Source organism: Fusarium solani (genome assembly GCF_023522795.1).
Source record: "Fusarium solani strain SB1 chromosome Unknown bctg00000002, whole genome shotgun sequence".
In the NCBI taxonomy this organism is placed as follows: domain Eukaryota; kingdom Fungi; phylum Ascomycota; class Sordariomycetes; order Hypocreales; family Nectriaceae; genus Fusarium; species Fusarium solani.
Genome location: NW_027072155.1, coordinates 892,820 through 919,445, shown reverse-complemented (window position 1 = coordinate 919,445; position 26,626 = coordinate 892,820). Strand labels below are relative to the sequence as shown.

Genomic DNA, 26,626 nt, shown 5'->3' with positions numbered 1-26,626 from the left:
TGAACCTCTCGCCTGAGCGGCTTGGTCTCACGCCAGCGACGAGTTAAATTCCAATTGAACAGCCTTGAAAGCAAGAAGCTCATCGCTGGACCCTTTAGAGAACTCAAGCGTACTAAAACCCAGTTCCCTGCCTGGAGCCGAGCTCTTACTGCTCTCAGCTGAGCTGTCACTGACATTCAGTGGCCGGCCAGCGAAGCCCCGCAAGTCTATACACAACTATTCACAAAACTAGTGTTGTATTCTAAGCCTGCAATGTAGACTGCACCCACTTCACGATCCCTCCTTTGGCGATGATCTCCTGAACATTAGGAGGCATCTCACCAACCTTTTCTACCCAGGAGGTGCCGTCCTGCTCCGTAATGGTCACTTGGGACCGGCGGACGTCCCAAAGAAGTTTCCAGCCTGTCCGGCGAGTCAGAGGCTTTTCCGGATCGTCCCCGTACACCTCACGAAGCCGCTCGACCAGTTTCGGGATTTCAATACCAAGAAGAGCATTGTTGATGCCTTGTTTTCTTTAGCATCACGAGCAAAGAAAGAGAATCAAGAGTACTCACTATTGCGGCTGAAGATATTGCTGAAGCTACCAGCAACAACGAGAGGAATCCGGTTAGCCAGGATAGAAGTGGCAGCCTGTTCCCGGGAAGAACCAGAGCCGAAGGAATACCCGGCTACCAGCACATCATTTGGTCTAATGATATTGCGGAACTCGGTATCGTAGTTCTCCATGCACACCAAAGCCATCTGCTCTGTTGTCATGCCATCCTGGTAAGTATAGCGTCCGGGGTAGATACCATCAGTATTGATGTTGTCATTGTCGCCTACAGCGGTTAGCGAATAATCCTTCAACCGTATACAACAGCTACTCACAGAAAACGATTTCGCCCTCGACCTTCTCGGGGAAGCCCGGGAGGACATCCGTCAAGGTCTCGCCTTCAGTGGCTGGGGGACTGGCCGACTCCCCAGCAGCCCCTTCAGCTTCAGCAGCGCTAATCACGTTCTCCATCTCACCGATGATTTGTCCAAAAGCATCTTCAATGGAACGAGCTTTATCAGCAACAAAGTCGCCGGTGCCCTCACCAACAACAACCTTCTCGACACCCTCGGGCTTCAAGTACCAACCAGGACTGGCAATCCGACCCTTAATGGCACTGGCCGCGACTACCTCAGGGCTAGCGAGGTAACACAGCGCCTTGGGGCTACCTTGAACAACAAGTTAGCATCGTGCGTAAAAAAGGCTGGAGACATGATGGAGTTACCCATGCGCCCTTTGTAATTCCTATTACTTGCCGATATGCCCACCTCGCCTTCCTCGAGTAAGCCCTGTATGAAATATTAGCGTTGGAAAGGAGCTTTGGAACGTAGGATATTTGCTACATACACGGCCCAAGCCTATGCAGGCTCCACATCCGGCCGGAAGTAGCTCAGCTCCACACTGCGCGAGAACCTGCCAGTCCCCAGCCTCTTCCGACATCCGCTGTTCGGCCAGGGATGCAGGTGCGAGATAGAGCTTGACACTAGGATGGACCTTGGCAGGCTTGCCATTTTTACCGGCCTCGCGGAAGACACGAGCAGCAGCTGCGAAATCCGTACTCCTGCCATTGGTGCAACTTAAAAGATATGCCTTGTCTATAGCAATATCCTCAGCAACGAGCTTCTCAACAGGGTTGGCAACTTTGACTGAGTTGGGACCAGCAACGAAGGGTGAAAGGGTGGATCTGCGATTTGTTAGTCTGTTGGGAGTAACATTTATGAACGAGACAGCCAGGGTGGCTGTTGCTTACAGATCGAGGAAATATTCTTTTGCGTATTTAGCACCAGGATCAGCCACAAGGGTGTTCTCCAGGAGCTCGTCAATCCGCTTCTGGTTTATACGATCCTTGGTAGAATTGCCAGACGTGGCTGCGGCTGCGGCTCTGGCGCGGTACCACGAGATGAGCGTCTCGTCGACAGGGAAGAGTCCTACCCATACGAATTAGTGACTTGGCAGAGGTGTAGAAGAGGGCTTGGGACCTGATAGAGATCCCATCTCAGTTGTCATGTTGGCGATTGTCAAGCGTTCGGATATGGGGATGCTTGCAAGAGTCTGTTCAGACCCGGTGAACTCGACACACATATTCAGCACTTCGGACTTGAGCAAGGCGCATAGGGCAATGATGGTGTCTTTGCCTGTAACCCCCGGAGGCAGAGTACCCGTGAAAGTAATTTTGGCAACTGGCGGGACTCGCCAGAATATTGTCGAGGTTGCGAGGACACTTGCGGCGTCTGAGCGGACGATGGCTGTGCCAAGACACCCAACGCCACCGTAGATGTTGGAGTGACTGTCGCTAGCAACAGTGACGGTTCCTGGCCAGGCGTAGCCTTCTTCAATCATAATTTGGTGCCCGATTCCGTGTTTGGCGGGGTCTGTCCAAGTTAACTCAATGCTTCAAAGAGTGTCGAGGGGGGAGTCCTGGAGCTGCGCATACAAAAATCAATGCCTTGCTTGTTGGCGAACTCCTCAATCAGACGGTATTTGCGCAAATTTTGCTCAGAGTTGTTCTGGACATCATGATCAAGCCTGGGATAGTCAGACAGGGCATATGGGCTGGGTCAGGACAAGGTAACATACGTCATGACGACCTGACGATTGTCGTTGACTGAAGTAGCGCCCATTTCCATAAACCTACACAGCTTAGTTAATGGGCCATTACGATGAGTCAAGTGCTTACTTGGTAATTACAGGAAACGAGTTGTCGTGGGTCATACTCTTATGAGGCCTTGCGACATCAGCTCAATTTCCAGACCTACGAACCAGGACTAGACCAACCGCAGTATCACGTAATCTCCAGCTCTGACTCTTCTTCCTTGGGCCACGCCATCTGCGTGAAGTTGCACAATCTTCTCGGTAAGTGTCTGTGGGTAGGTTCGGGCGGCGGAGTCCAGGGAGGACTGGAGGGCGGAGGAATTGGGGGCGGTCTCGAGCTGTGAATGGAAGGCCTGTTGCCGTTTCGGACTGGCTGAGGCATAGTTGCGGAACCGAAGCGCAGGTACTGCCAACAATCGCGAGCGGGTAATCGAGGTTCGGGTCTGCCGCGTCGCAAGCGCGGCGGCATCAAGACAGATGGCTCTTCGCTAAAAGGGAAAAAAAAATACCAGTCAGTCAGTCTCGATGGAAAAGCTGCACGCAATAGAGAATCGGTGGTTTGGAGGAACATACAAGAGCAGTCATGATGGATAGGTGCAGCCGGGCAATTGCGTTGATGATTTCAAAGTGATTCTTCGGTGGAGGGGGAGTTGTGCCTCCCAAAAAGAAAACTTTTGAGAATTCTCGGCACAATGTCGGTACGCCTTGGGCAATATTGCATATCTGATGAACTAACGTAGATAAGCGAATGCTGGAGAAGGAAATGGAAGTGGAGCTTGCGGCGGGGCAGACCTGGATATGGGTTAGTACGGGATATTATTTGTTTTAGAAAGCTCTTTATTGGATCATGATCCTTTTGCCTGCACGCAAAGTTGCTGGCCCAACAACCAACCATTGAGGAAGAACTATAGCAAAGTGTCGGCCTGCTTGGGCGGACTTGCTGAGTCGATGCGATACGGATGTGCCTCGGCACATAAGCCATTCCATGGTAATGACGAAGCAAGCGAGGAGAGTTGCTGATCCGCGACGGGCTATAAAGATATTCAAGTCCGCGACTCGGAAAACGTAGACCTTTCCGTCGAATTACAGAAAAGTGCTTCGTCGGATAGAAGAAATCCAGCAGGGACAACGCCATGGTTCAGAACTTGTCATTCTCGACGATGAATACTCGCCTTCCTCGCAACAGTTATGGGAATTTGCCATCATTGAACGAGTTTCTGGGCGTACTCTCATCAACACCACTATCGAGCATCAGAACGGAATCGACCACAATGAGCTCAAGCCGTATCCTTTCATGAAATGGCTAAGCCGGTCAAAAGCATCGGCCGTCTACTCACCATCTCGCCTATCAAACATTGACCGCATGACTGTGCACCAGGTTGCATCCAAACTCAAGGAAGTCTGGATCACGCAGAACACAATAATCCTGGTTTACCAGGCCTCGACAACAGATCTAAGATTGCTCAGGGAGCTCTTAGAGTCCTCGGGTTATTTTGGCATCCTGCCGCCAGACGAGAACTGCGTACCCATGCTCCAACCTCTTCGCCAGAACCTTTCCAAGGGGAAGCCTGCAGATCAGAGAATCTATTTGAGCCTCGAAAATCTATTCCCTATTATATTTCCTCGGCACTCATTAATTAGCCTCAACTACTAAGCGCTCATAGACTATTAATAGACGCGGCTTATCTATATGGCATTTAATAAGCTACGCAAAAGTATTAAGGAACGAGGAGAGCAATGGCATCTAGATACCGTCCAAAAAGTACCACAGAGGTCGATTCTTAATTAGCTTTAAAAGTAAGACCAAGGTAAGAGAGCTATAACAAAGGGGCGCGGCCATCTAACTTGAGATACAGTAGCAAGAGGCGAGACGAGACTCTTGTCATTGACGAGAGTACCACCGAAGGTAGTGCCAATGGGGTCGCTGCCGAACGAGGGTGTGTCTCTAAATAGTGGAGGGAGAGGTCAATCAGCGTCTACGAATGTACGAGACTGGGAAGGACGGCAGATGAGGCAGGTTGGATATTAGCTGTGTTCTTCTGGCGTTGTGGTCACCTCTCAGAAGAGGTTGTGTCCAGAACATTGGTATTAAAGTTGTTTAGAATATTAAATACAGAATGGAAGAAAGCGATGCACTCTAGCCTCAGGGTAAAGCCAGCTATGCTCGCTATTACAGGCACTGGGAGTACCAATCGTTGGACTTGACACACTTGCCCTGGGCACAAGTAGTAGCGCCAGTGTATCCCTGTCCGCCACACTGAGCATACAGAGCAACAGTGCCAGCGGTCTTGGGCTGCTCCGTGGCGGGCTTGGAAGCCTGAGTCGCGGCCGGCTTGGGCTCTTGGGCCTTGGAGGCTGGAGCGGTGGACTTGTTATCGACGGCAGCGGCGGAGCTTCCGGCAGTGTCGATCTTGCCGGCGCCGGCGTTCTGGGGAACAGAGGACTTGGCCTTGCTAGCGGAAACAGCGGGTGCGATGTTGAGGCTGGAGTACTCGGAGAAGAAGGAAGTGTCCTTGTAGTCAAAGCCACCCTGAGAGTTCTGGAGGAGGTTGGTCTCGCAGGCGCGGCCAAGGGCAAGCTGGCACTCCGTGTTGGAGCTAGGGGCAGTGAAGAGACGGCCCTTGTAGTCGGAAACCATCTTCTTTACGTTGATAAAGACGTTACCCTCAAAGATGCCGCGGGCGGTGGCTTCACCTCCCTCGATGGCGTGGCCGTTGTTGTCCTCCCAGACGTTGTTGACGGCGTGAAGAAGAGTCTTGCCGCTGAGGGCAGGGCTGCGGCCAGCGGTGCGCTTGATGTAGTTGTTCTGCATGGTGATCTGGTCGTCCTTGCCAACCATCTCAAAGGTCCAGTAGTGGTAGCCGTCGCCTCCAGTGGAGTAGGGAGACTGGCCGTCGATGAAGTTGTTGGACAGCGTGATGCGCTTGCTGGGGTTGAAGCCGAAGACGTAGTGCTGGCGGCCAGGGCGTGCAGTCTATCACTGTTAGAAGGTATTTGGAGTGAGGAAAAGCGGATGGGTTACCGTGACGTGATCAACCCAGACTTGGTCGGCGCCATCGAACGAGATGGCATCACCACCCCAGACGTACTTGGGGTTGAGATCAGTAACGTGGATGTTCTGGATGATGATGTTCTTGGCACCACCACGCATTCTCAAACCCTTGCCCTTGATGCCGGCCTTGTCACCCACGCCGAGAATGGTCTTGTCAGAGGCAACATCAATAGGAGTCCTGGCAGCCTTGTACCACGTCTCACGCGAAGCAGGCTTGCCACCACAATCGGTCTGGATAATCTTCTGGAACTTGTCACCGGTGCCCCAGCTGGCACAGACATTCCCAGACTCGGTGCCCTCAGAGGTGGTGTAGTCAAACTCCTTGGAGAGCACAATGACGCGAGGCTGCTTGTCGGTGAGCAGCTTGGTCAACTCCTGGATGGTCTGCGGGTGATCCGGAGTCGCCTTGCCACCGCCCGTAACGCCCTTGGCGAAACCCTCAGCCTTGCCGACGACGCTCTGAGAGGCGCCTAGCTGCGCCAGACCAGCTAGAGCAACTAGGAGAGTCGAGACAGACTTCATGATGAGTGTTGGTTGAAACGAAAGTAGGTGTTGTTGACAGGTTAAAAAAAACGAGCGAATGACGGTCAAGAAACAATTGTCGAATATACAAGATGAAACTCAAAAAAAAGAATGAATAATAAACAGATGAATATTAAAAAAACTCGCCAAGCTCGACGGGGATGGATGCTTTAAGTAATGGTTCAGCACGAGAGACGTGATTGGTGGAAGTTGTCGATGCTTTCTTCACCTGAGGCTGTGTGCTCAACCGACGTGTTTCAGGGGCCTTGGTTCGGAACTACGGCATTCTAGACTAATTTTTTTGGGTGATTCTAAGCCTTGTTCGGTAGGGCTCGTTTCAACCTGGACCCTTGAATTTGGGAAATTCTACGCGCTGTAGGGGTTAGGAAAGCGAGAAATGGGGGCACGAAATACGAGCTCTTTACAGGGTGTGCTGCATGTCTTCAGTAGAGGTTCGTCCAGTTTTTAAGCTTCAGAATAAGGCTGATTTATGAGTTTTACTTAAAACATGGTTTGTTATATGCAGGACATTACTTAGTTTGACTCCTCTGATCTGTGCAGCGTTGGCCATTTGTTACCGCTTGTCTGGTTGTTGTTAAATCATACCGAGGCATTGGAAAAATACCCACACTCGCTTCAGGGTGGTACCCGTCCCCTCGGTAGTCCGCGGGCATATGATATCCTTATCAGATGGCTAAGCGCGCTTATCGTTATCTAATCGTTATCGACATCCTGGTTACCATGCCTTGCGAGAATCGGGGACTGATATCCCAGCCGTCACGCCTTACCTGACCCGGAGAATTCATGTCCGCGATGGAATATCTGTAGAGAATCATACGTATGGCGAGTCTTGGCTGTATGAGAGGTGAAGAGATGTGGCTATAAAACCGAAGCCAAGTAGCCGTCTTGCTTCGGCTTCTAATCAAGTCGGCACTCAATTTCAGCTTGGTATCAAAACAGCATCCAAGCTTATCATGCATTTAGCTCCCTTTCTTGTTCTCCTAGGAGGCGTCTCCTCTTCCCTATGCCAGGTCGTTGGAAGTCCTTATGGTTTTGCCAAGGGCGTCACTGGCGGCGGAAATGCTACTCCTCAGAAGCCCAAGGACATTGCCCAGTATGTTCTCCAGACTGCGAATAACATCACCTACTAACTACGGTAGACTCAAGTCATGGCTGGCCGACAACACCCCTCGGGTCATCGTGATTGACAAGACCTTTAACTTCCTTGGTTCCGAGGGAAGCGTCACCGAGACGGGCTGTCGTCTGACGAGTGGATGCACTGCTGCCAACGGAGGCCAGGACACCATCAAGACGGGCGGCTGCGACAGCAACGAGAAGCCTATCCAGGTCAAATACGACAAGGCTAGCTACATCGGCATGCCGGTTGGTAGCAACAAGAGTCTTGTTGGTGTTGGCAACAAGGGTGTTTTGCTTGGCAAGGGCCTTCGCTTCATCACTGCTGCTAAGAACATCATTATTCAGAACATTCACATTGATGTAGGTTGTCCCGGAAAAGGAAAGTACTATTGCTGACTTTTGCAGAACCTCAACCCTCAGTATGTCTGGGGTGGTGATGCTATCAGCCTGTCTGGCAATGACGGTGTCTGGATTGACCATTGCAAGGTAACGACCTCACGACGGACAGGGGCTACATAATACTGACCCCAAATAGATCAGCCGCACCGGCCGACAGATGTTTGTTTCTCAGTAGGCATCCCCTCCCACCAATGTCGATTCATTACTAACACTCCCAGCTACGAGGCTTCCCGCGTGACCATCTCCAACACCGAATTCGACGGTCGCACCGACTTCTCCCACTCGTGCAACAACGATCACTACTGGACCATCATCATCGGTGGCAAGGGTGACAAGATCACGTTCGACAAGAACTACCTCCACGACCTCTCCGGCCGCGCCCCCAAGATCGGCTCTTCCGAGGGCACCCAGACCGTGCAGGCCGTCAACAACTACTTCAACTCCAACACCGGCCACAACTTTGACATTTCCTCCACCGGCCGCGTGCTCTTGGAAGGTAACCGCTTCGAGAACTCCAAGACGCCCATCACCGATGCGAGCGAGGTGGGCAAGATCTTCAACGTTCCTGATAGCGGCTCGCGCACTACTTGTGCTTCGTCGCTTGGACGTAACTGTGAGATCAACGCCTACACTTCTTCGGGTGCTGTGCCTAGTCGCAAGGATACCGTTGTTCTGTCTGAGCTGGGCAAGTACAAGTCTAACCTGGTCACCCCTATTCGGTACGGAGATGTCAAGGGACACGTGAGTGGTAACTTTGGTATCGGAAGGATTTAAGTAGGCGTTTTGCGGGTCAAAGAACGCTGCCGATAGGGGGTTTCGATTCTGGAAATATTATTTAGTTGTACATAACTCAAGATATGTGTGTGGGCTGGCTCGAACCACCTCGTAAATAAACTAGTCATGGTCAAAAGGAACTGTCCTGTATTGAACGAATGCGCCCGGGCTGCACTATATGACAACAAGTGAGCCTTGCTGGGGCTGTCATGAGTGGCCTGACGATGTGATTATGACAGATGCGAAGCTCTCACAGGAGGTTGTGACCAAATAAGTAGGAAAGGCGGGTTGAGTCATTCTGAGCTACAGGGTAGCTTCACCCTCATCCGCTTCGTTAGCGATCATGAGAGGAAGTGAAAGTCTTAAAGTTCTTTTCTTGAGATCATTGTTATTACTATTAATTAATCCTTGGCCCTTATTTTATTTTATTTTTTTGCTTAATAATTGCTGGAAAGTGCTTAAAATTGGCTGCATAAAATCTGTAAGAAAAAGGTTCCAATGCATCTTCCAGCTCTATGTGGGCGTGTTTTACTCCTGCAAAGAGTACTCAAAACGCCACAACAGACGGGCCCTCAAGCTAGACAAGATCTCGGAATTTGATTGCAACCGCACATTTTACGGTGAAGAAGCACTCGACACGCTGTCGTTCAGAATGCTCTTGTCTACCTATGTAGGGTAATACTACGCTTGGATGTCAATGCGTTGGACTACTCCTTCTCAGGCTTAGAACCCCAATTCTCGGCGACTTCGGGCTCTTCCTTTTCGGCCTTGGCAGCCTAGGTCTCGACCGCTCTCCCTTTCATCGACAGTGACGGAGGTCTTGGAAGTTTTGTTCTTCCTAGCGCCGGCATTAACTATGACCTCGTCTCCCGAGATACTAAATACATACATACAATCTTAGTAATGGCTTACTCTCTTTGCTTTTGGCTGTAAGCGAAAGTGACCAAAGGATATGATTCGACGGATCTTTTATACCCTGCCCGCGCCATCAGGCCTGGACCCCTGTTCAGCTGGCAACACACACGGAAAGAATGCTTAAAAAGTGGAGGGAGCTTAAGCGAGAACCGCCGTTGTTGATACATCATCTAACGGCTCGTCATCTGAGTCAATCTCAGGACGTTTTCAGCTATAAAGGGTCTATTAAGATGCTACAGCTACTTGAACTACCAGAGCATGAACCAATAAAGGCTCACATTGTATTGAATTTATGCTCCTAGAGGCTACACCAACAAAGACATATTGGGGTTTCGGTGACTAACGGCCGAGACGCTATTCCGCTCAGCAATCACGGCCGGGACCTCCCCATATCCACTTAGTGGGCATAAAGAGGGAGCCAGAAGAGGAAACCAATCGCGAGGGCCCCGAGGATAGCAGTCTTGGTCACCCTGCTTCCAGGGGCAGACCCTGTAACAAGAACAGTTGTCGGGGCGGCTGGTGTGGCTTCAGGAGAAGAGACAACTTCTGGTGCCGCTCCTCCTCCAACGGTACCATCCTGGGAGTCCGTCGCCGGGTGCTGGGCGTTGGGTACGGTAGGAGAAGTAGGCGACTTGGGGGATTCCGGCAGCTTAGGGTTTTCGGGGTGTTGACCAGTGACCGGGGATTCAGGGAGTGTTGAGGGTGACGAAGACGAGGCGGAAGACTCGGAGTCCGACGATTCTGGGACCGTGGGAGCATGGGCATCGGGTTTCTCAGGACTGTTTGGGAATCCAGCATCCGGGTTTTCAACTGTGGCTGGCTTTTCGACAGTTTCAGGGGATCCCGGGGACGATCCGGAGCCCGCTGATGGTGGCGCACTAGGGGACTTGGGAGATCCAGGGATTGGCTGGTGTTCAGGGATGTCTGCAGCTCCGGGAGCACCCTGGCGATCATTCTGAGGGTGATCCTGGGGTTGAAGAGCATCGGGCGAAGAGGGGCTCTGCGGCGACGGAAGAGAGGCTCCGGCTTCATTGAATCCAGGAGCCTCAGGGACAGACAGGGGGCCGGTTGGTTTGGCATGATCCAACGATGTCGGACGAGTAGTCTTGACAAACCCAGAGACGGTAGGAGCTGAGCCAAGGACGCAAGAGCCGCCTTTACATGCCGGGTGACCGTTTACCCCACTAGCGGAGCCATGCCCGGAACCATCCGTGGAGTCATCCCTGTTGGGCGATGCCGTGGCCATCTCAGGGAGAGTCAAAACCGTAGTTACCGGGCTCTCACCGCAAACATGACAGACCACGACAGCTGTAGTGAACCCGGGAGGGCATTCAGTGGCGGCGGGTGGCTGGCACTCTGCCGAAGGGCAGGGCGCAGTGATGGTGTAGGTGTGTAAACCGGGGCCGCTCGGACCGAGTGTTGGCAAGGCAGTGGTGTAAATAAGGGATCCCCCGCCAGTGGCTTGACCCGGTCCCGAGTCGGCAATAGTCGATACAGGGTAAATACTGGTCCGGGTCACTGGGGGGAGGGTGCTTGTGAGCGTGCAATCATCAGGAGTTGACGCTTGTCTTGGTCTGATGGGGAGCCAAGACGCCAGGGTAGCGGCAGGGAAGACGAGAACGAGAGAGAGGAGCATATTTAAACGAGTGTAAGATGAACGAGTGGATGTGGGTGCGTGGGGAGTTGTGTTGGTGAGGATGCTCTGGATGTAAGGTGCCTCGTGGGGGAGTATTTATGTCCCTCTGGTCAGCTGGTGCTTTCTGTTGCTCATCAACACTTCAACCCAAGCGAGGAATGAAGAATGAACTTTCTCTGAACCATTCATTGAAGCAATGAAGCTGATGTTTTTTCCAAGGTTGGCGTTGTACGATGCCCTTGGCTCTTGGGTGAGGGCCCCATTCTCGGCACCACGCTTACATCCCCAATGCCGGATCGGAATTTTGGGACTCGGCGAATCAGGCCTCGCTTAAACTCAAGGGACATGACATTTGGATGCCATATAATCGCTCTGCTTGACGCTGTTCCGAATCGGGCATCCAACTCGTTGTTCTCATTGGCCTTGACCATGTCAAAAGACTCCTTTCCATCTGCTGCACGGCCCACGAGAGCTGAAAAGAAACACCGAAAAGAGGGTTAATTATGCCATGAATGCACTAGTCTCAAGTCGCAAACTCTTTTTCCTGTTGCTAAAGGGGTTGGAGAGGGCGATGGCAGTCACCTCTCATCAACAGTCTGCTTTCATCAGCACTACCACTGTCTGTTCACCCAGCTAATTCCTTGTTATGAACACTTGAGGTCCCTAATATCAGAGTCATTAGTGTTATTTCCGATAATCTTGGAACAGCTGCTGGATCAATGAGCCAGATCACAAGGAGCACGATGTCGTCCGTCAACGAAAGACCGACAAGATTCGAACGAATGTCACAACATTTAGGACATCTCCATTGAAGCCCAAGGTGAAAACCTAATAGAATTCCAGAGGAATTTCTGTCGATGGCAAGATGGGCTGAAAATGACAACTCGGTGCTCTTGGCCTGAGAGACATCGTAGCCGATATCACCTTCACGTTGACCACTCTCCCTTTCCATTCCGGAGACCAACTTTTACCTCTCTTTGTAGGTTTCAGATGCCTCTCTGCAAGTCATACTCCTGAAATGAGCTTTCAGAGTTGCATTACTTGCGAGTTGGCCTCGTTGAATGTGCTGGTAAGAGGTGATTTGACCTGAGCTCTGTTAACCATAAATATCGCCCTCTCTGCATCTAGAGTTGAGGCATCCAGCATCAATCATCACACTCCCTTACTCCTTTCACATCTTTTTCAAAGTTTTAAGCTCACTCAGCTTCTCGCTCGTTGCTACAATGCGTTTCCTTCACCATCTTCCCGAGCTTCTGCTTTTACACGGCCTCAGTGTAGCAGCACAGGCTCAGGGCGATCCAGATTGCCCTGACGGGACACATGTCGTGGAGGTACAGCCTGAAGTTATTGTTGGTCTTCAGCCTGTATCCATCAGCACCTTCATTCCGTCCAACACGGTCCTCACGATTGGCGGAACCACGATCCCGATCACGAATGCGCCAACGACTCTTGTGACCTCGTTCACTCTGACGGGAACATCTACAAGATTCTCGACTGGGTATGTACGATGCTGAATTTCTTATAACCTAGACTAACTGATATACTCTAATCAGTGATCCCGAACCTCTATTCACTGGTCCCTACACCACCATTACCAGCGATGGTCCCGGGTCCCGGCCGACCACCATCACCCAAGCTCCCTCTGGCCAAGACCCGACTGGAACAGTCATTGTGGTCAACCCTACCAACAGCCTCGGCAATACTTTCACCGGTCCCTACACGACTCTTACACGCACTGGCGCTGGAGGTTCCCAACCATCCACCCTGACTCTTCCCCCCTCTGGAACAGATGGCACCGGAACCGTCATCGTTGTACGCCCTTCGAGCTCTTTGAGCTTCACGGGACCATTTACTACGATTACGAGTTCTGATGGATCGGCTACTCGGCCTACAACGTTGACTCTTGCCCCGTCTGGTACGGATCTCACCGGAACCGTGATTGTCGTGACCCCAGGTACCAGCTCTGGAGGGAGCTTTACTGGCCCTTTCACCACCATTACAAGATCTGATGGATCTGCCACTCGGCCAACAACCATGACACTTTCTCCTTCAAGTACCGACTCTACTGGGACAGTCATTGTTGTCAACCCCACCTCAGCCAATCCCACAACCTTCACTGGCCCCTTCACCACCATTACCGGAGTCAACACGGGAACCGCCACTGGCACGCTAACGCTGCCTCCATCAGGCACCGACTCTACTGGAACAGTCATTATTCTTGAACCCACCCCTACCTCGCAAGGGAGCAGCTTCACGGGACCTTTCACTACAATCACCGGAACGAACACTGGAACGAATACAGCAACGCTTACTATGCCCCCTTCTGGAACCGACACGGTTGGTACTGTTGTTATCCTGGAGCCAACCTCAGCGTCCACTTTCACTGGTCCATTCACTACCATTACCGGTGCTAACACGGGAAGTGAGACAGCGACAATGACCTTGCCTCCTTCTGGAACTGACACAGTCGGTACCGTTATTGTCCTAGAGCCAACTTCGGCATCCACCTTTACAGGTCCTTTCACCACCGTCACTGGTATCAATACCGGGACTACCACCGCAACGCTGACTCTTCCTCCTTCCGGGACGGATCCAACGGGCACAGTCATCATTCTCGAACCTTCTTCTTCCTCGCCCGCTTCTAGTTTCACTGGACCCTTTACCACCATTTCTGGCACTGGCACCGCTAGCACAACCCTCACCATGCCCCCATCTGGGACCGACACCACAGGCACCGTCATTGTTCTGGGGCCTGCTTCTTCGGCACCCGTCACGACCTTTACAGGGCCGTTTACAACCGTAACTGGTGTTAATACTGGGACTGCCACCGGGCCTGTGACAGTCACCCTGCCCCCTTCTGGAACTGATCACACTGGCACGGTTATTGTATTGGAGCCTTCATCCTCATCTCCCTCTACAACATTTACCGGACCTTTCACCACTATTACTGGTGTTAACACCGGGACAGCTACTGGCACTTCAACCCTTACTCTGCCCCCAGCTGGAACCGACCCTACTGGTACAGTGATTATTCTAGAGCCCGCCTCCTCGGCGCCCGTCACTACTTTTACCGGACCGTTCACTACCATCACCGGGGTTAACACCGGGACAGCTACCGGTGCTTCAACTCTTACCTTGCCCCCATCTGGAACCGATTCTACGGGTACTGTGATTGTGTTGGAGCCCACCAGCTCATCCCCCAGCACAACGTTCACTGGACCATTCACTACTATAACGGGTGTCAACACTGGTACCGCTACCGGAGCTTCAACTATCACCATGCCTCCTTCTGGAACTGATCCTACTGGCACAGTGATTGTATTGGAGCCTACCTCTGCGGCCGCTACGTCTTCCAGTGCGGCTGGAACACTGTCAGCATCTTCCTCAGCGCCTGCACTATCCGAGGCTCCGGAAACCCAGTCCACTCCTGCAACCAGCACGTCTGACGATGCGACCACCTTTACGTCCGCGTCGTCTTCCGAAGAGTCTTCAGAGACTTCATCTTCTGGTCTCGAAGCCTCTTCCACCGCACCAGAGCTTTCTACAGACGCTACCACCAGCACCTCAGACATCGCTGCCGCTTCTACATCAACGACACCCGAGGAATCCTCAGAGGCCCCTTCGTCTAGTCTGGAAGGCTCTTCTACGGCATCAGAGCCTTCCACAGATGCTGTCACTAGCACTTCAGATCTCACTGCCGCTGCTACATCAACGATGCCTGAGGAGTCTTCAGAGAATCCGTCTAGTACAGAAGCTCCTTCGACCGAGTCAGAAGTTTCCACAGAAGCGGCCACCAGCGACGCGTCGGAAAGTAGCGACTCGACTGCATTGGCCACCACTGATACCTCTGAGGCTTCGACAGCTGCCGCTGAGACAACCGCCAGCTCAGAAGACGCGGCCTCGACAAGCGCTGACTCTACCTCGGGCGACCCCATCGAGTCTTCAACGGCCATTGCCACCTCAGCCGATCCAGAGACTTCCGACTCCTCGGATTCCTCCACCGAGCTTCCTACTAGCACCGATGCCGATACCTCTCTGGCCGCCGAGACCACTGCTATTTCTTCAGAGGCGGCTACTTCGGACATGGCTTCTAGCACCGAAATCGACACCACCATAGCTGTGGAGACTACTGCCATTTCCTCAGAGGAGCCCACGACGACCGCGGCAGCCACCTCAGAGGAGGCCACCACATCTATCGCAGCCAGTTCAACAACGCCCGAGACTGTGGAAACTTCGGCATCTGAGTGCATCCCGGTTCCTACTTCTACCACCTCCTTCTGCGACGTCGCTCTCCCAGCGGGTTGCCAGGATCTTGAGACAACCAACGGTCTCCTTCTGGCGCCCGTGATACTCACTTGCACTGCGGCCCTTGGTCCATTCGCAGCTGGAAACATCGCCACCTGTCTCGCAACGTCCCTCTCAATCTTTACAGTTGGATCGGACATTGCAGACTGCATCTTGACTGCTCTGGAGGGTAGGTGCATCACGACTCTTCCGGACGCATGTGTCAGCCTCGAAGAGTCCAACGGCCTGGAACTTGTTGCTGATGTCGCTGTTTGTGCTGTTGCTCTCGGTCCCTTTGCGGTTGGAAGCGCGGCCACTTGTCTTGCCACTGGATCTATCACCGCGTCGACCGAGGGCGCTAGTATCGTTGAATGCCTGCGTATTGCTTTCGGCTTCGACTCTGGTACAGGTACCGTCACTGACGGTGTTCTCTGCGTGGAACCCACACCGACTCCCAACCCACAGCCAATCTGTGCGACGGTACCTGAGCCTTGCCAGAACCTTGCCGATACTGATGGCCTTGCTCTTATCGCAGCCATCCCTGTCTGTACAGTTGCGCTCGGAGGTTTCGCTGTGGGCAACGTCGCCACTTGCTTGGGTACCGATCTCATCACGGAGAATACTTTGGGAGAGACTGTTGTTGGATGCCTTGAAGACGCCCTCTCTGAGACATGTATCACGTCACTCCCCGAGCCGTGCCTCGACCTTGCCGGCAACACAGTTGTTGAACTCGCCCTCAATGTGCCACTCTGCACGGCTGCTCTTGGGCCTTTTGCTGCGGGAGCGGCGTTGACTTGTCTGACTTCGGGGCTGACGAATGGCAACTCCATCGTCGACTGCCTCAACGACGCGATTTTTGAGAATGTGGTTGAAGCTGTGTAAACTACATATTGTGAGGACATGACATACTAGAAGTCGCTGTGGCTTCTGAGCAACACTGGGCGAGTATGGAGAGATCTATGCTCAAGCCTTGGCAAGACAGAGTTTCCTTTCTTTCAATTCCCATCCTGAGGAGAAGCACAATCGCGCCGGGTTCTATAAGTTATAGGTAGCAAACTTAGTTTAATAGTATCATTTGTATTCCATAACTGCGCCATTGACTTGATCTTGCTCGCACGTTCAAGCCCGAAGCTCTGAGGCGGGGTGGCCTACAATGCTGTTCAAGTTGTACCCAAAGCTTTAACCTTTCATGATGCAGATAGCTATGAGCCTTTTACTGTAGGCAGCAGAAAGGCTAAAAAAAAGGCTACTGTGTTAGCATTGGGATATGATGCTATGATGTGTTGACAGTGTGTTCTTTATTATAGTTGAAGCTCGGCCCTTGGTGGGTTAACTGAGCTAGAGGATCGCTGTTGAAGTTGAACTGATGACCGACCTGGACCTGTTGTCACTAACTAATACAGGTGGAAATCCAGCGTGTGGCTCTCCTAGAATTTGCAAAGCAGTCTTTTCGAGCCCCGAGAATTCTTGTGTGATACAAAGGCTTCCTGGGGCTCGAATCATTGTTCCTTAGGCTACCTGGAACACTCATGCAGTTGGGCCTTTGTTCTGTGGATCAGAGGCTGACAACTAACAAAGACGAATAACTGAATAAGCTACGGATCTGGAGGTTTCGCGCGTTCGTTCGCTGCATCGCGCTTTTTTGACTTCTTCACTGCCTTGGGAATGGGCTCTGTGATGTTCTCCTACTCTCCTCGCTGAGCACGGATAGAACAGTTAAACACACTGGTGAATACTAGGAACACCTCACTTGCAATGAATCGTCTACGTGTGTGATCTTGGACTTGGGCGGCCCAATAAGACATAAATACTCACCTTTGCCTTGGCCAATATGTTTTCTCTCTGCATACTGAAACAACAAGCATCGCTAACACCACGCTTTCACTCATCAGCCCAACAGATTACACCAAAGTTTTCAGAGATAATACTGATTAGCACCATGTCTCGGATTCCCGTTCCGTTGAAGACGGCCAGTTTGACGTCCAGACTGGCAACACTGACAGCCAAAACGAGCGTATGGATATGGAGGCCATCCTAGACCAGCTTGACAGGCTCACTGCTCCAGAGGAGGAGCCAAACTTGGAGGAGTCTCTGCCAGCACGTTGGAAGAAGGATAATACTCGACGGATCTTGGCTCGCATTAAAGCCACGACCTCGGACATGGACGACTTCCTCAAGAATCCACAGACCATCCGCCTACTTTCTCCGCAGGTGTCACCGGAACAGCGTCAGCGTGACTACGCAGCGACTATGGAAAGGGTTGAAACTCTGAAGATGGCGATTGATATGTCCAAGGCGGATGTCCAGGAGTTGTCTGACTCGTACCTCCCCGGGGTAGATTCGGATTCGCTTGGGAAGGTTATTGTGAACCTCAAGAAGCAGGTTCAGATGCTCGAGGATCTTTGTAACCGTTTCTAGATCAGACATGGGCCTGACGAGGAACAAGGGTTGACAGGTTATCTTCACGGTCATTCAATGTTCTCTATCGATGAGATTAAAGTAGTTTGATTTTAACTTATACGGACTTGACACCGGATTTGGCTATTGCCTTGTGGACAAAAATGATCTGAATATCGTTGATCTATGAATCGTGATTCCCGATGTGACGCGCTTTCAGCTTGGTATGTGAATAGATGCGCAAAATAAACTGTGATGTGTAGTTTCAACTATTTATACTATATAACTATTTACAACACTCCGAAGGCTAGTCTTGTACCGACCCTAGTTCACAGACACCAATGTCTCTCCAACTGCAATGTCCGCCACTGGAGCCTCGGCAGCAATGTCCATCTGGATAGCAATCTTTTCCCAGACCGCCGAGTTGACTAACTCTGAAAAGGTATCCTCAATGACACGTGCGGTTCGGTCCACAATCTCATCGACGTCGGCCTCGTTGACAATGAAAGGGGGACAGATCAGGAAGTGATCGCCGCTGTAGCCGTCATAGCCACCGTTAGCATTGAAGAGAGAAATCTCGTAGCCCTCGCTCATTCCCTTGGAGTGCATCATGCCATGGAGTCCGAGGCTGTAGGGGAATGGCTCCTTGGACTTTTTGTCAATGACAAATTCCACAGCCCAGAATAGGCCTCGGCCACGGATGTCTCCCACCCAGGGGAGGGGTAGTAGTCTCTCCTTGAGCCTTGATCCCAGGTAGTCGCCCATGCGCTGAACGTGAGAAACCATGTTCGTGTCCCGAATAACCTGCTGCACCTTCAATCCAGCCGCAGCAGCTTGAGGGTGAGCCATGTACGTCTGACCGTGAGCGAAGCCTTTGCCGGACTTTTGGAACGACTCGACGAGCTTAGTGTTGAGCATGACGGCTGAGATAGGAGCATAGCCAGCTCCGAGACCCTTCCCGACAACTAGGATATCCGGGACGACATCCTCTTGTTCGAAAGCGTGAAGAGATCCGGTGCGACCCATTCCACACATGACTTCGTCGAGGATGAGGAGGGCACCATACTTTTTGCATACGGCCTTCATGGCGGGGAAGTAGCCCTTGACTGGCATGGCACATCCACTGGCCTATAAAAGGTAAGTACTTTGATCATCAACATAGCATTACTAGACTTACACTTCCGCCAACAGTCTCAGCTACAAACGCGCAGACCTTGTTAGGACCAACCCTCTGGAACTCATCGTCAAGTTCCTGCGCCAGACGCTGCACATACGCCTCCTCAGTCTCACCCTTTTGCAGGCCGCGGTATGTGCTGCAGGCTGATACGCGAGACGAGTTCTGAGAGATGAGCTGAACAAAAGGATCCTTGCGGACCTTGAAGTCTCCAAGTGTCAGGGCGCCAAGGGTGGCTCCGTGCCATGCTCCAACTCTGGCGATGAAGTGGCATCTCTCGGTCTGAGGGATAGCGAGGTGAGAGAAGTGTGTCTTGGCGAGCTTGAGAGCGACCTCAACAGCCTCGGAGCCTATACCTCTTTGTTAGTCATGGCATGAGAGGTGGTGTCACTCGTCATACCTGATCCGCACAGGACAGCCTTGGACATCTGTCCATGAGTAGAGTCGACGAGGAAATCGGCAAGATCCTCCGCAGACTTGGTCTTGTAAAAGCCAGGGTGACAATAAGGCACGCTGACCAGCTGATCAACAACCGCCTTCTGAACCTCCTTGTTGTCGTAACCTAGACAGGCGACTGCTGCACCGCTGGTAGCATCGAGGATTTTCCTGCCATCGCTTGTGTGAAGGTAGATGCCAGAAGCCGATTCGACCAAAGCCGCGGGGTGCTTGTGGAAGTTCTTGTACAAGAGGCTGTTCTTGGAGTCCATTGTGAATAGATGAGAGCTGTGAGATGGTGTTCATGGCTTTTCCAGATGAGAAGGTGCCTTTTTATATTGCACTCTCTCATAAAGCCATGGCTTAAAGTCTTGCTCGCTTGCAAGACTTTCGGTCAAGCACCATCGAGGATCCCAGGCGTTGCGCGATCGAGGGAATGTTGCGGCTGCGGCCGCTCAGACTGTAGCCAAGCCAGCCGTGTCTGGTGGCGAGGCCAGAGGAGATGGCGATAGAAGCTTCTACTGGTGTAACATGATGCCCGGTGTCATCAAACAGAGGCGGAATGTCGTGTTGCGGGAGAGTCAATGTCTCACTTCAGCGCCACGCTACAGAGTCGATCTTTGCCGCTGACGGGGTTGTCCCGCTCTCGAGAGGCTAGGCGAGATACCCAGTGAGACATAAAGGTCCACCATTCCCGTCCTGCATGCATCTTTGCCTAGGCACGCAAAAAGTTGCGCGTCATCCATTTCCCCTTCTCTCCTTCTAATACAAGACCCCTATCCTTGTCTGTAAAGCTTCCCTCTTCAACAATCCTCTTTCACCTCCTATTCGCCACTAAAACCTGTGGAGATGCAAGTCCCTTTTGTGAACCAGGTTTTTGACAAGGACGACGCCAAGGGCTCAAGCCTCCGTCTGTCGGAGCTCCTGTTCCCCGATGCAGCGCTGGTTGATGAGAGACTTGACGTGAAGCCCTTGACGCAGGGAACTACGAATGGAGTAAGTGGACTTGACTATCGCTTGAGCAAGCGCTGAATCTCGCAGCTTTTCAAGGTGACGTATCGGCCCTTTGATGCCGGTGATGCGTCTACTCATGATGCAGTCCTGGTCAAGGTATATGGAGACGGGACGGATATCACCATCGATCGCAATAGTTTGTGTCTATCACCTACATCCCCTTGAAGCATGTCTGATATTTGGAAGAGGAGCTCGAAGTACACCAGCTACTTGCAGAGAACAAGCTCTCCTCATCGCCCCTGGTCCGATTCGCCAATGGGCATGCCTACCAGTTCATCCACGGGAAAACATGCTCCGTCTCTGACATGGCCAACCCAGTCATCTATCGTGGAGTCGCGAGAGAACTTGCTCGATGGCACGCGACACTCCCAATCATCGAGCCCAAAGACCCACAGAGCAGTCTTGAGCATGAGCCCAGCGTTTGGGCAACAGCAAAGAAGTGGCTTGACGCTATCCCGAGTCAACCGACGCGGTCCAAGGCGGATAAGGCCCTGCTCCGGGAACAGTTTCACTACGTAACCGGCAAGCTGCTTCTCAATGACGACAAACCAGAACCTTTGGTACGATTCTCTCATCTCACCGGTCCCTCCCAAGCTAAGGGCCCATCCTCCAGGTGCTCGGACATGGCGATCTCTTGTGCGGCAACATCATCGTCCAGGATCTGACCGAACCCACTGAGGCTGCGTCTGTCCGATTTATCGATTATGAGTAAGTGATACATCCCATTTCCACATCTCGTCGTGCATTGCTGAGCGCAGCGCTTGTGGCGTCTGCCAGACATGCCACCTACTGTCCAAGGGCATTCGAGCTGGCCAACCACTTTGCAGAATGGACAGGCTTCGAATGCGACTACACTCTCCTGCCGACAAGGTCAACCCGGCGAGACTTCATCCATGAATATCTCGCCGAAATCGATCGGCTGCAACAAGACAAGGATCATGCGCATATCCCGTCCGTTAGCGAAGCCCAAGTGGATCATCTAATGACCCAAGTGGACTCTTTTCGAGGATTCCCCGGCTTCTACTGGTGAGTTTCTCTCCGACATGTAATATCTGCCGAGATCTGAAGATCGGGCTGACCCGCCTGCCAAAGGGGTCTCTGCGCCCTCATCCAGGCTGAGACATCGACTGGGGCTATCGACTTTGACTATGCCGGATACGCCGAGAAGCGGCTCGCAGAGTACTGGGACTGGCGCAGGGTGCATGACGGAAATGTTGACGCAGATGAGGGCATTTCGCAGAGGGAGGAGAGGTGGGCAGCTGCTTGAAATGGTGGCCTCGTGCCCCCCACGGCCCTCCCTCTGCTGAGAAGACTCACTCTAGAATTAGCCACTGTAGCTCAACATGTATAATTGGATGCTACGCGATCCCGCCCCTTTAGCCGTGTCTTGACCAAACCAAAGGGGGGATGAATCCTAAGCCCTCGGCTGTCGCGCCTTGCCTCTTCAAGGGTGCCAACCTTTCTTGGGACCCCTCCTGGCTTACGCCAACTGAGACAGACCGCCTCTGCTGCATTCCGTTTCTGGGTGACTCAAGGCCCGCATAATGTTGCACGTACTGGATCGACTTGGCAGAGAGATCAGTCAACTGCCGGCAGTTACTCCGGTCCCGTGGAGGGTCTAGGTGCTTAAATATGGAAAAGTTTTGGTCTCCCTAGTGCGCATTGCCCTTCAATTTACGGCCAAGGTCTTTTCCCTTTACACCTTGCAATCGTTTGCCGGCACGGCCCGATCCTCCTCTTCTCATTCCTTGATCCTGACCCTCTCGGCCACGATGGGGCTGTGGAACCTTTTGACGAGTTTCTTCTCGAGCATAGGAGCTGGTGCCCTCTGGCGGTCTAGTCGAGACCTCAAGATTCTCATCCTGCTGCGCTTTGTCAGGCTGCTCGGCTATGGAGGCACAACGTTCGTCCTCGCGTTGTACCTCAACGCTCTCGGCTTTGAGGACACGCAGATTGGGCTGTTCATGACTCTCACGCTCGTGGGCGATCTTGCCATCAGTTTTGTGCTCACATATGTTGGCGATCGCATGGGTGTGAGAGTCACTGCCGCCATTGGCGCAATGTTGATGTGTGCTGGTGGCGGTGCCTTTGTGTTTTTGGACAACTTCTGGCTGTTACTCCTGGCCAGCATTGTTGCAGTTATCAATCCGAGGTGAGTTTCAGATTCTATCATTATCGAGACAAAGATCTAATGGAATCAGTGCAAACGAGATTGACCCCTTCAAAGCTGTTGAAGAGTCAGCCATCGCCCGTCTCAGCACACCAGAAACATGCAACGACATGTTTGCTTGGTGGTCTATGCTAGGCATGTTTGGCACCGCAGCGAGCAACCTCCTCACCGGCTGGGTAATCGATGCCCTGGAGGTCTCGGGCGTTGAAAAGATTGACTGCCACCGCATCATCTTTCTAGGCTACGCTGGCATTGGCCTCGTCAAGCTGTTTTGCTCTCTGCTACTGAGTTCAGAGGTGGAGCACGTAGCAATCGAGAAAGAGAGCTGCTCATCCCCAGCTTCGAGTCAGTACGAGGGTGACGATGAGGAGCAGAGCGAAAGGGAACCTCTTCTGGGCGACAATTCCCCTGATTATGGCGCTGCTAGCTCCAGGACCATATCTCCTAGTAGCACGGCATCTCAGGAGAAGCGAATGTTTACGCCTTCGTCCTTTAGCTTCATCTGGAAACTTTCAGTCGCCATGGCGTTTGACTTTGTCGGTTCCGGCCTCGCGCAGATCTCTTGGATGACATATTTCTTCAAACGAGAGTACGACATACCCGAAGGAGCGCTGGGCTCTGCAACCTTCACTGCCGGCATCATCTCATCGGTGCTGAACTTGGCCTCCTCTCCCCTCTCCAGAGCAATCGGTCAAGTACAGACCATGGTGCTCTGCCACACTATCAACTCCATTTCGTTACTCATGGTTTCCGTCCCCGGAAACAAGTACGTCGCCCTTGTAATCTTCATATTCCGCATTGTCACGCGGGAGATCGATAATGCGCCCCGACAATCGTTTATATCTGCTGGGGTTCTCGATCACGAACGTACGTCAGCTATGGGTGTCATCAACATCGTCAAGACGGTTGGTAGCTGTTTGGGTCTGTACGTGACAGGCCTGTTTGCAGGACTGGACCAGTTCTGGTTGGCTTTTATCGTGGCTGGTGCTCTCAAACTTGTGTATAATGTCTTGATACTAGTGTTTTTCTGGGGGAGACGGTAACACTTTGGATATAATGTGAAGAAGGTTAGGAAACCTTTGATGGAGGATAATCAGAGCACACAAATCGATGCTCGAATCTACACATAGACGGAAAGGCACACGTCATTGCTTAGGAACACAGCTTTCCCTTCAATAGTTGGGCTAGAAGGCCACAAGAAATACTGCTGCTGAACATAATGAATGCTGTTAAAACCCTCGAAATTGTTGAATTGCCGCATCAATATGGATCTCGACATACATGGGGACCTGACTGTCACTGCTTCACCCTCGCTGTTGGGCGAGCTTAGCCCGTTCAGATCCTGCGAACTCAAACAATCGGGGAGACCTGATGCCTGGCTAGCAGGAGCTGTAACCCCGTATCGTCCTTGTAGCGTTGTATCGCGATAGCTTTCCACTCATTCCATTCCAAACACTCGTCCACGCCCACAGCTTCTCGAAGCCCTCGAAAGAGGCCTAGGAATCCGTCCCAGTCGGCAAGATTATATCCACAGCAGAAAGCAAACCTATGTTGTAACCGACCATTTCGAACAAACCGGGCCAAGTCCTGATGGCCCTTCTCCTCAAGCAGGCGTGCAAAAATAACCTCGTCGTTACCCAGGTTATTTTCACCACGGTAAAAGTCTACAACTGGTAAAAAGCCAATGGGAGAGTTAAAGGCATGTGCAGGCGAAGCAGTGTGAGCTCACTCCCAGTCGATAATACCAGTAATGTTGAAACTCTCATCGACCAGAATATGATCTCCTTTGTCGTCTGCGTGCTTCAGATAGAACTTGTTGTCATCAAAGGCTGATGGCAATACACGCGGGATTAAGTCGAGGAGATACCGGTGGATCAAGTAAGCATCCACTGCTTGCTGGGAGTACATTTCCTCTTGGGTGATTAAATCCAAGATGAGTTGGATTGAGGCGATGTGATACTCGTCGAGAGAAGAAAAGGGCCCAGTGGTGCGCATTTCGGAATGCACAGGTTGGTGAGTGATTCTCGAGCAAATGCGCCGACCTGAGATTCGCCAGGGCTATCAAGCGAGCCGAGAAGGTCGAAGGGGTATTTATGAAGCTCCACAAACGTGTCGGCAAGCTGATCCATGACCTTGTTCCTCTGTTCTTGAGTTGCAATGGACCATCTCAAGGACTTGCCGGGTAACTTGTCCATTAGAATAAAGCCAACCCCCACAAGGTTGCCAGGATGCTCGAGTGCAAAATCGTAAACCTTTGGAGCGGGGACAGCAGTCTGCTCCAAAAATCTTAGAGTTGCAACCTCACTCTGAATGATGTAATCTCGCAATGCTGCCGGGGGAGACGTAGCATTGAACCTGCAGATACGGGCGATCCATATGATTCCATCGTCAAAGCAAACTTCAATGTGATAGTTCATGCCGCCCATCACAGAGATTTGTGTCGATCTATCATACCGGAGTGGGGGGATAGAGCAGGGTGTGCCATGGCGTAAATGACTGGCTCGTTCCTCAAGGGCGTGGGTATTGATCACCTCGATCAGTTTTGTGAGCTCACGTCTTTCGGCATCCCGGGCCACAGGATCGTAAGAGTCCGCGTCCTGACAATTGATGAGTTAGCGAGTAAGTAGGCGGAGCGAGGGAGCATACTGACCTCCCACCGAGGGCAGGTGTGAAACTTGGGTTCAAGATGGTTGGAGCATAAATGACGGTTGCAGAGCACACAATCGCCAAAAGTGCGGACGGCAGGTCTATGGCAGCTCTCAAAATCGCACGCCCACAAAGGCATTCTCGTGTGCAGCAGGACGAGGAGTCCTGCCAGTGTAGGGAAATGTCTGGATGCGTGAGGAAATGGTGGGGACCAGAGAGAGAACACGTGAATACTGCCTCTTGTTTGTTTTCTGGCTGGGTCAAGGAGAATGTGCTGTGATTGGCGGATGGGTGACACGTCTGCCTTGTCTGGTGGACAAGATCGGCGATGTCTGTTTTCGTCCTGCGCTGTTCCTCCAATGAACAACCCAATAATAACACCAAATGATGCCATCCTAGGTACGTGAAGATTCAATTTAGACTGCTACCTCACTATGGACCACACCCGACTTGTCATAAGCCATGAAACCAGTGCCCTCCCGACATCCAACATACTCGGCGACGATATCTGAACCCTTCATAATCGACGTTTCCTCCCACAAGTTGATCTTACCCACACCACCCCCCATCTCTCCTTCCGGCCCATACGTCTCCATCCAACGTTTCCGGAGCTTGATATGACCTCTGTGGACTCGACCAACCCTCTCGAACTTGCTCATGTCCATCCAGTAAAACATTTCAATCTTCCTGTTGTGGTTCAGGTTGATTGGGCCTGTGTCCTTGAATGTTCCACAATCTGAGACGTGACCCATCCGCACGTCGAAAAGCCCGTTCGCAGTGGTGTCCTTGCCTAAGTGTTCCATCCATCCGGAGACGAGCTCATCAAACTCTTCGAACCACAAATCTTTCTCTCTTGCCGACATGCGTGTATGGTCTTGACCTTCGACGAGAAAACAGATGTTGTCTGGCAAGCCGGTGACGAGTGTCCTGCCAGGCCGGATATCTGATGTCTCTGGAACTCGTGAAGGCATCTCCCCAAGCGAAGAGGCAAGCTTATCACCCAAACTCACATCAGGGATGCGATGGCGAATACAGCCCCAATATCCAATCTTGTCACTAAACGGCTCCATGTCTCCAAGACCATTCAATCCATTCTTCAGCTCGGCAGTGCATGCGTTCTGCACTCTGCTGGGCGAGACTGTAAGGACTTCTCGCCACATGCCTGCGTCTTCTGGGAGGCCGTCCCAAAACTTTTTCACGGCGGGCTTGGACCACCATTCTGCGTGAGACTCCGGCCACCAGTATGAAAGCCAGATCTGAGTGGCAAATCCATCGTTGCCGGGAACAGTGATGCGATCAAGGTGAGCTTGCCCAGCGATGAGCTCGTCGAACTTTTGAATGAGCTCCAGCTGCCGGCCTGAAGGGCTCTGGCCTTGGTACTGGATGCCATATATTCCGTAGAGAAATAGATCTCCAGGCTTGAAGCTGGCTCTGTAAAACATAGTGAT

At 52.1% G+C, this 26,626-nt stretch overlaps 11 protein-coding genes across 11 annotated transcripts; 6 read left to right on the top strand and 5 right to left on the bottom strand.

Moving 5' to 3' along the window:
* Window positions 1-241: 241 nt before the first annotated feature.
* Window positions 242-3,208, bottom strand: MRS44_004261 (uncharacterized protein; the record flags this gene model as incomplete). Its single annotated transcript, XM_046277705.2, has 12 exons — window positions 242-504; window positions 555-818; window positions 868-1,200; window positions 1,257-1,320; window positions 1,379-1,715; window positions 1,782-1,959; window positions 2,011-2,403; window positions 2,466-2,557; window positions 2,609-2,662; window positions 2,709-2,756; window positions 2,807-3,111; window positions 3,197-3,208. The coding sequence occupies 12 exons, from the start codon at window positions 3,206-3,208 to the stop codon at window positions 242-244; spliced, it is 2,343 nt and encodes a 780-aa protein (XP_046125723.2).
* Window positions 3,209-3,315: 107 nt separating this feature from the next.
* On the top strand, window positions 3,316-4,277 carry MRS44_004260 (uncharacterized protein; the record flags this gene model as incomplete). The annotated part of the gene is made up of 3 exons (XM_065622135.1): window positions 3,316-3,321; window positions 3,369-3,429; window positions 3,766-4,277. The coding sequence occupies 3 exons, from the start codon at window positions 3,316-3,318 to the stop codon at window positions 4,275-4,277; spliced, it is 579 nt and encodes a 192-aa protein (XP_065478207.1).
* A 516-nt stretch (window positions 4,278-4,793) lies between these two features.
* On the bottom strand, window positions 4,794-6,197 carry MRS44_004259 (uncharacterized protein; the record flags this gene model as incomplete). The annotated part of the gene is made up of 2 exons (XM_046267862.2): window positions 4,794-5,597; window positions 5,646-6,197. The coding sequence occupies 2 exons, from the start codon at window positions 6,195-6,197 to the stop codon at window positions 4,794-4,796; spliced, it is 1,356 nt and encodes a 451-aa protein (XP_046125722.2).
* A 974-nt stretch (window positions 6,198-7,171) lies between these two features.
* On the top strand, window positions 7,172-8,507 carry MRS44_004258 (uncharacterized protein; the record flags this gene model as incomplete). Its single annotated transcript, XM_065622134.1, has 5 exons — window positions 7,172-7,311; window positions 7,358-7,694; window positions 7,740-7,820; window positions 7,870-7,904; window positions 7,952-8,507. 5 exons carry the CDS (start codon window positions 7,172-7,174, stop codon window positions 8,505-8,507), a joined length of 1,149 nt encoding a protein of 382 aa, XP_065478206.1.
* A 1,312-nt stretch (window positions 8,508-9,819) lies between these two features.
* MRS44_004257 (uncharacterized protein) lies at window positions 9,820-11,058 on the bottom strand (the record flags this gene model as incomplete). Its single annotated transcript, XM_046273132.2, has 1 exon — window positions 9,820-11,058. The coding sequence occupies one exon, from the start codon at window positions 11,056-11,058 to the stop codon at window positions 9,820-9,822; it is 1,239 nt and encodes a 412-aa protein (XP_046125720.2).
* Window positions 11,059-12,281: 1,223 nt separating this feature from the next.
* On the top strand, window positions 12,282-16,224 carry MRS44_004256 (uncharacterized protein; the record flags this gene model as incomplete). Its single annotated transcript, XM_065622133.1, has 2 exons — window positions 12,282-12,556; window positions 12,612-16,224. 2 exons carry the CDS (start codon window positions 12,282-12,284, stop codon window positions 16,222-16,224), a joined length of 3,888 nt encoding a protein of 1,295 aa, XP_065478205.1.
* An 873-nt stretch (window positions 16,225-17,097) lies between these two features.
* On the top strand, window positions 17,098-17,760 carry MRS44_004255 (uncharacterized protein; the record flags this gene model as incomplete). The annotated part of the gene is made up of 2 exons (XM_046281670.2): window positions 17,098-17,112; window positions 17,278-17,760. 2 exons carry the CDS (start codon window positions 17,098-17,100, stop codon window positions 17,758-17,760), a joined length of 498 nt encoding a protein of 165 aa, XP_046125719.2.
* A 303-nt stretch (window positions 17,761-18,063) lies between these two features.
* Window positions 18,064-19,620, bottom strand: MRS44_004254 (uncharacterized protein; the record flags this gene model as incomplete). Its single annotated transcript, XM_046272369.2, has 3 exons — window positions 18,064-18,867; window positions 18,917-19,263; window positions 19,314-19,620. The coding sequence occupies 3 exons, from the start codon at window positions 19,618-19,620 to the stop codon at window positions 18,064-18,066; spliced, it is 1,458 nt and encodes a 485-aa protein (XP_046125718.2).
* Window positions 19,621-20,197: 577 nt separating this feature from the next.
* On the top strand, window positions 20,198-21,629 carry MRS44_004253 (uncharacterized protein; the record flags this gene model as incomplete). The annotated part of the gene is made up of 6 exons (XM_065622132.1): window positions 20,198-20,344; window positions 20,390-20,498; window positions 20,549-20,922; window positions 20,976-21,070; window positions 21,161-21,388; window positions 21,455-21,629. The coding sequence occupies 6 exons, from the start codon at window positions 20,198-20,200 to the stop codon at window positions 21,627-21,629; spliced, it is 1,128 nt and encodes a 375-aa protein (XP_065478204.1).
* Window positions 21,630-22,134: 505 nt separating this feature from the next.
* MRS44_004252 (uncharacterized protein) lies at window positions 22,135-23,575 on the top strand (the record flags this gene model as incomplete). The annotated part of the gene is made up of 2 exons (XM_046272368.2): window positions 22,135-22,514; window positions 22,564-23,575. The coding sequence occupies 2 exons, from the start codon at window positions 22,135-22,137 to the stop codon at window positions 23,573-23,575; spliced, it is 1,392 nt and encodes a 463-aa protein (XP_046125716.1).
* Window positions 23,576-24,454: 879 nt separating this feature from the next.
* On the bottom strand, window positions 24,455-26,620 carry MRS44_004251 (uncharacterized protein; the record flags this gene model as incomplete). Its single annotated transcript, XM_065622131.1, has 3 exons — window positions 24,455-25,129; window positions 25,183-25,573; window positions 25,674-26,620. 3 exons carry the CDS (start codon window positions 26,618-26,620, stop codon window positions 24,455-24,457), a joined length of 2,013 nt encoding a protein of 670 aa, XP_065478203.1.
* Window positions 26,621-26,626: the final 6 nt, after the last annotated feature.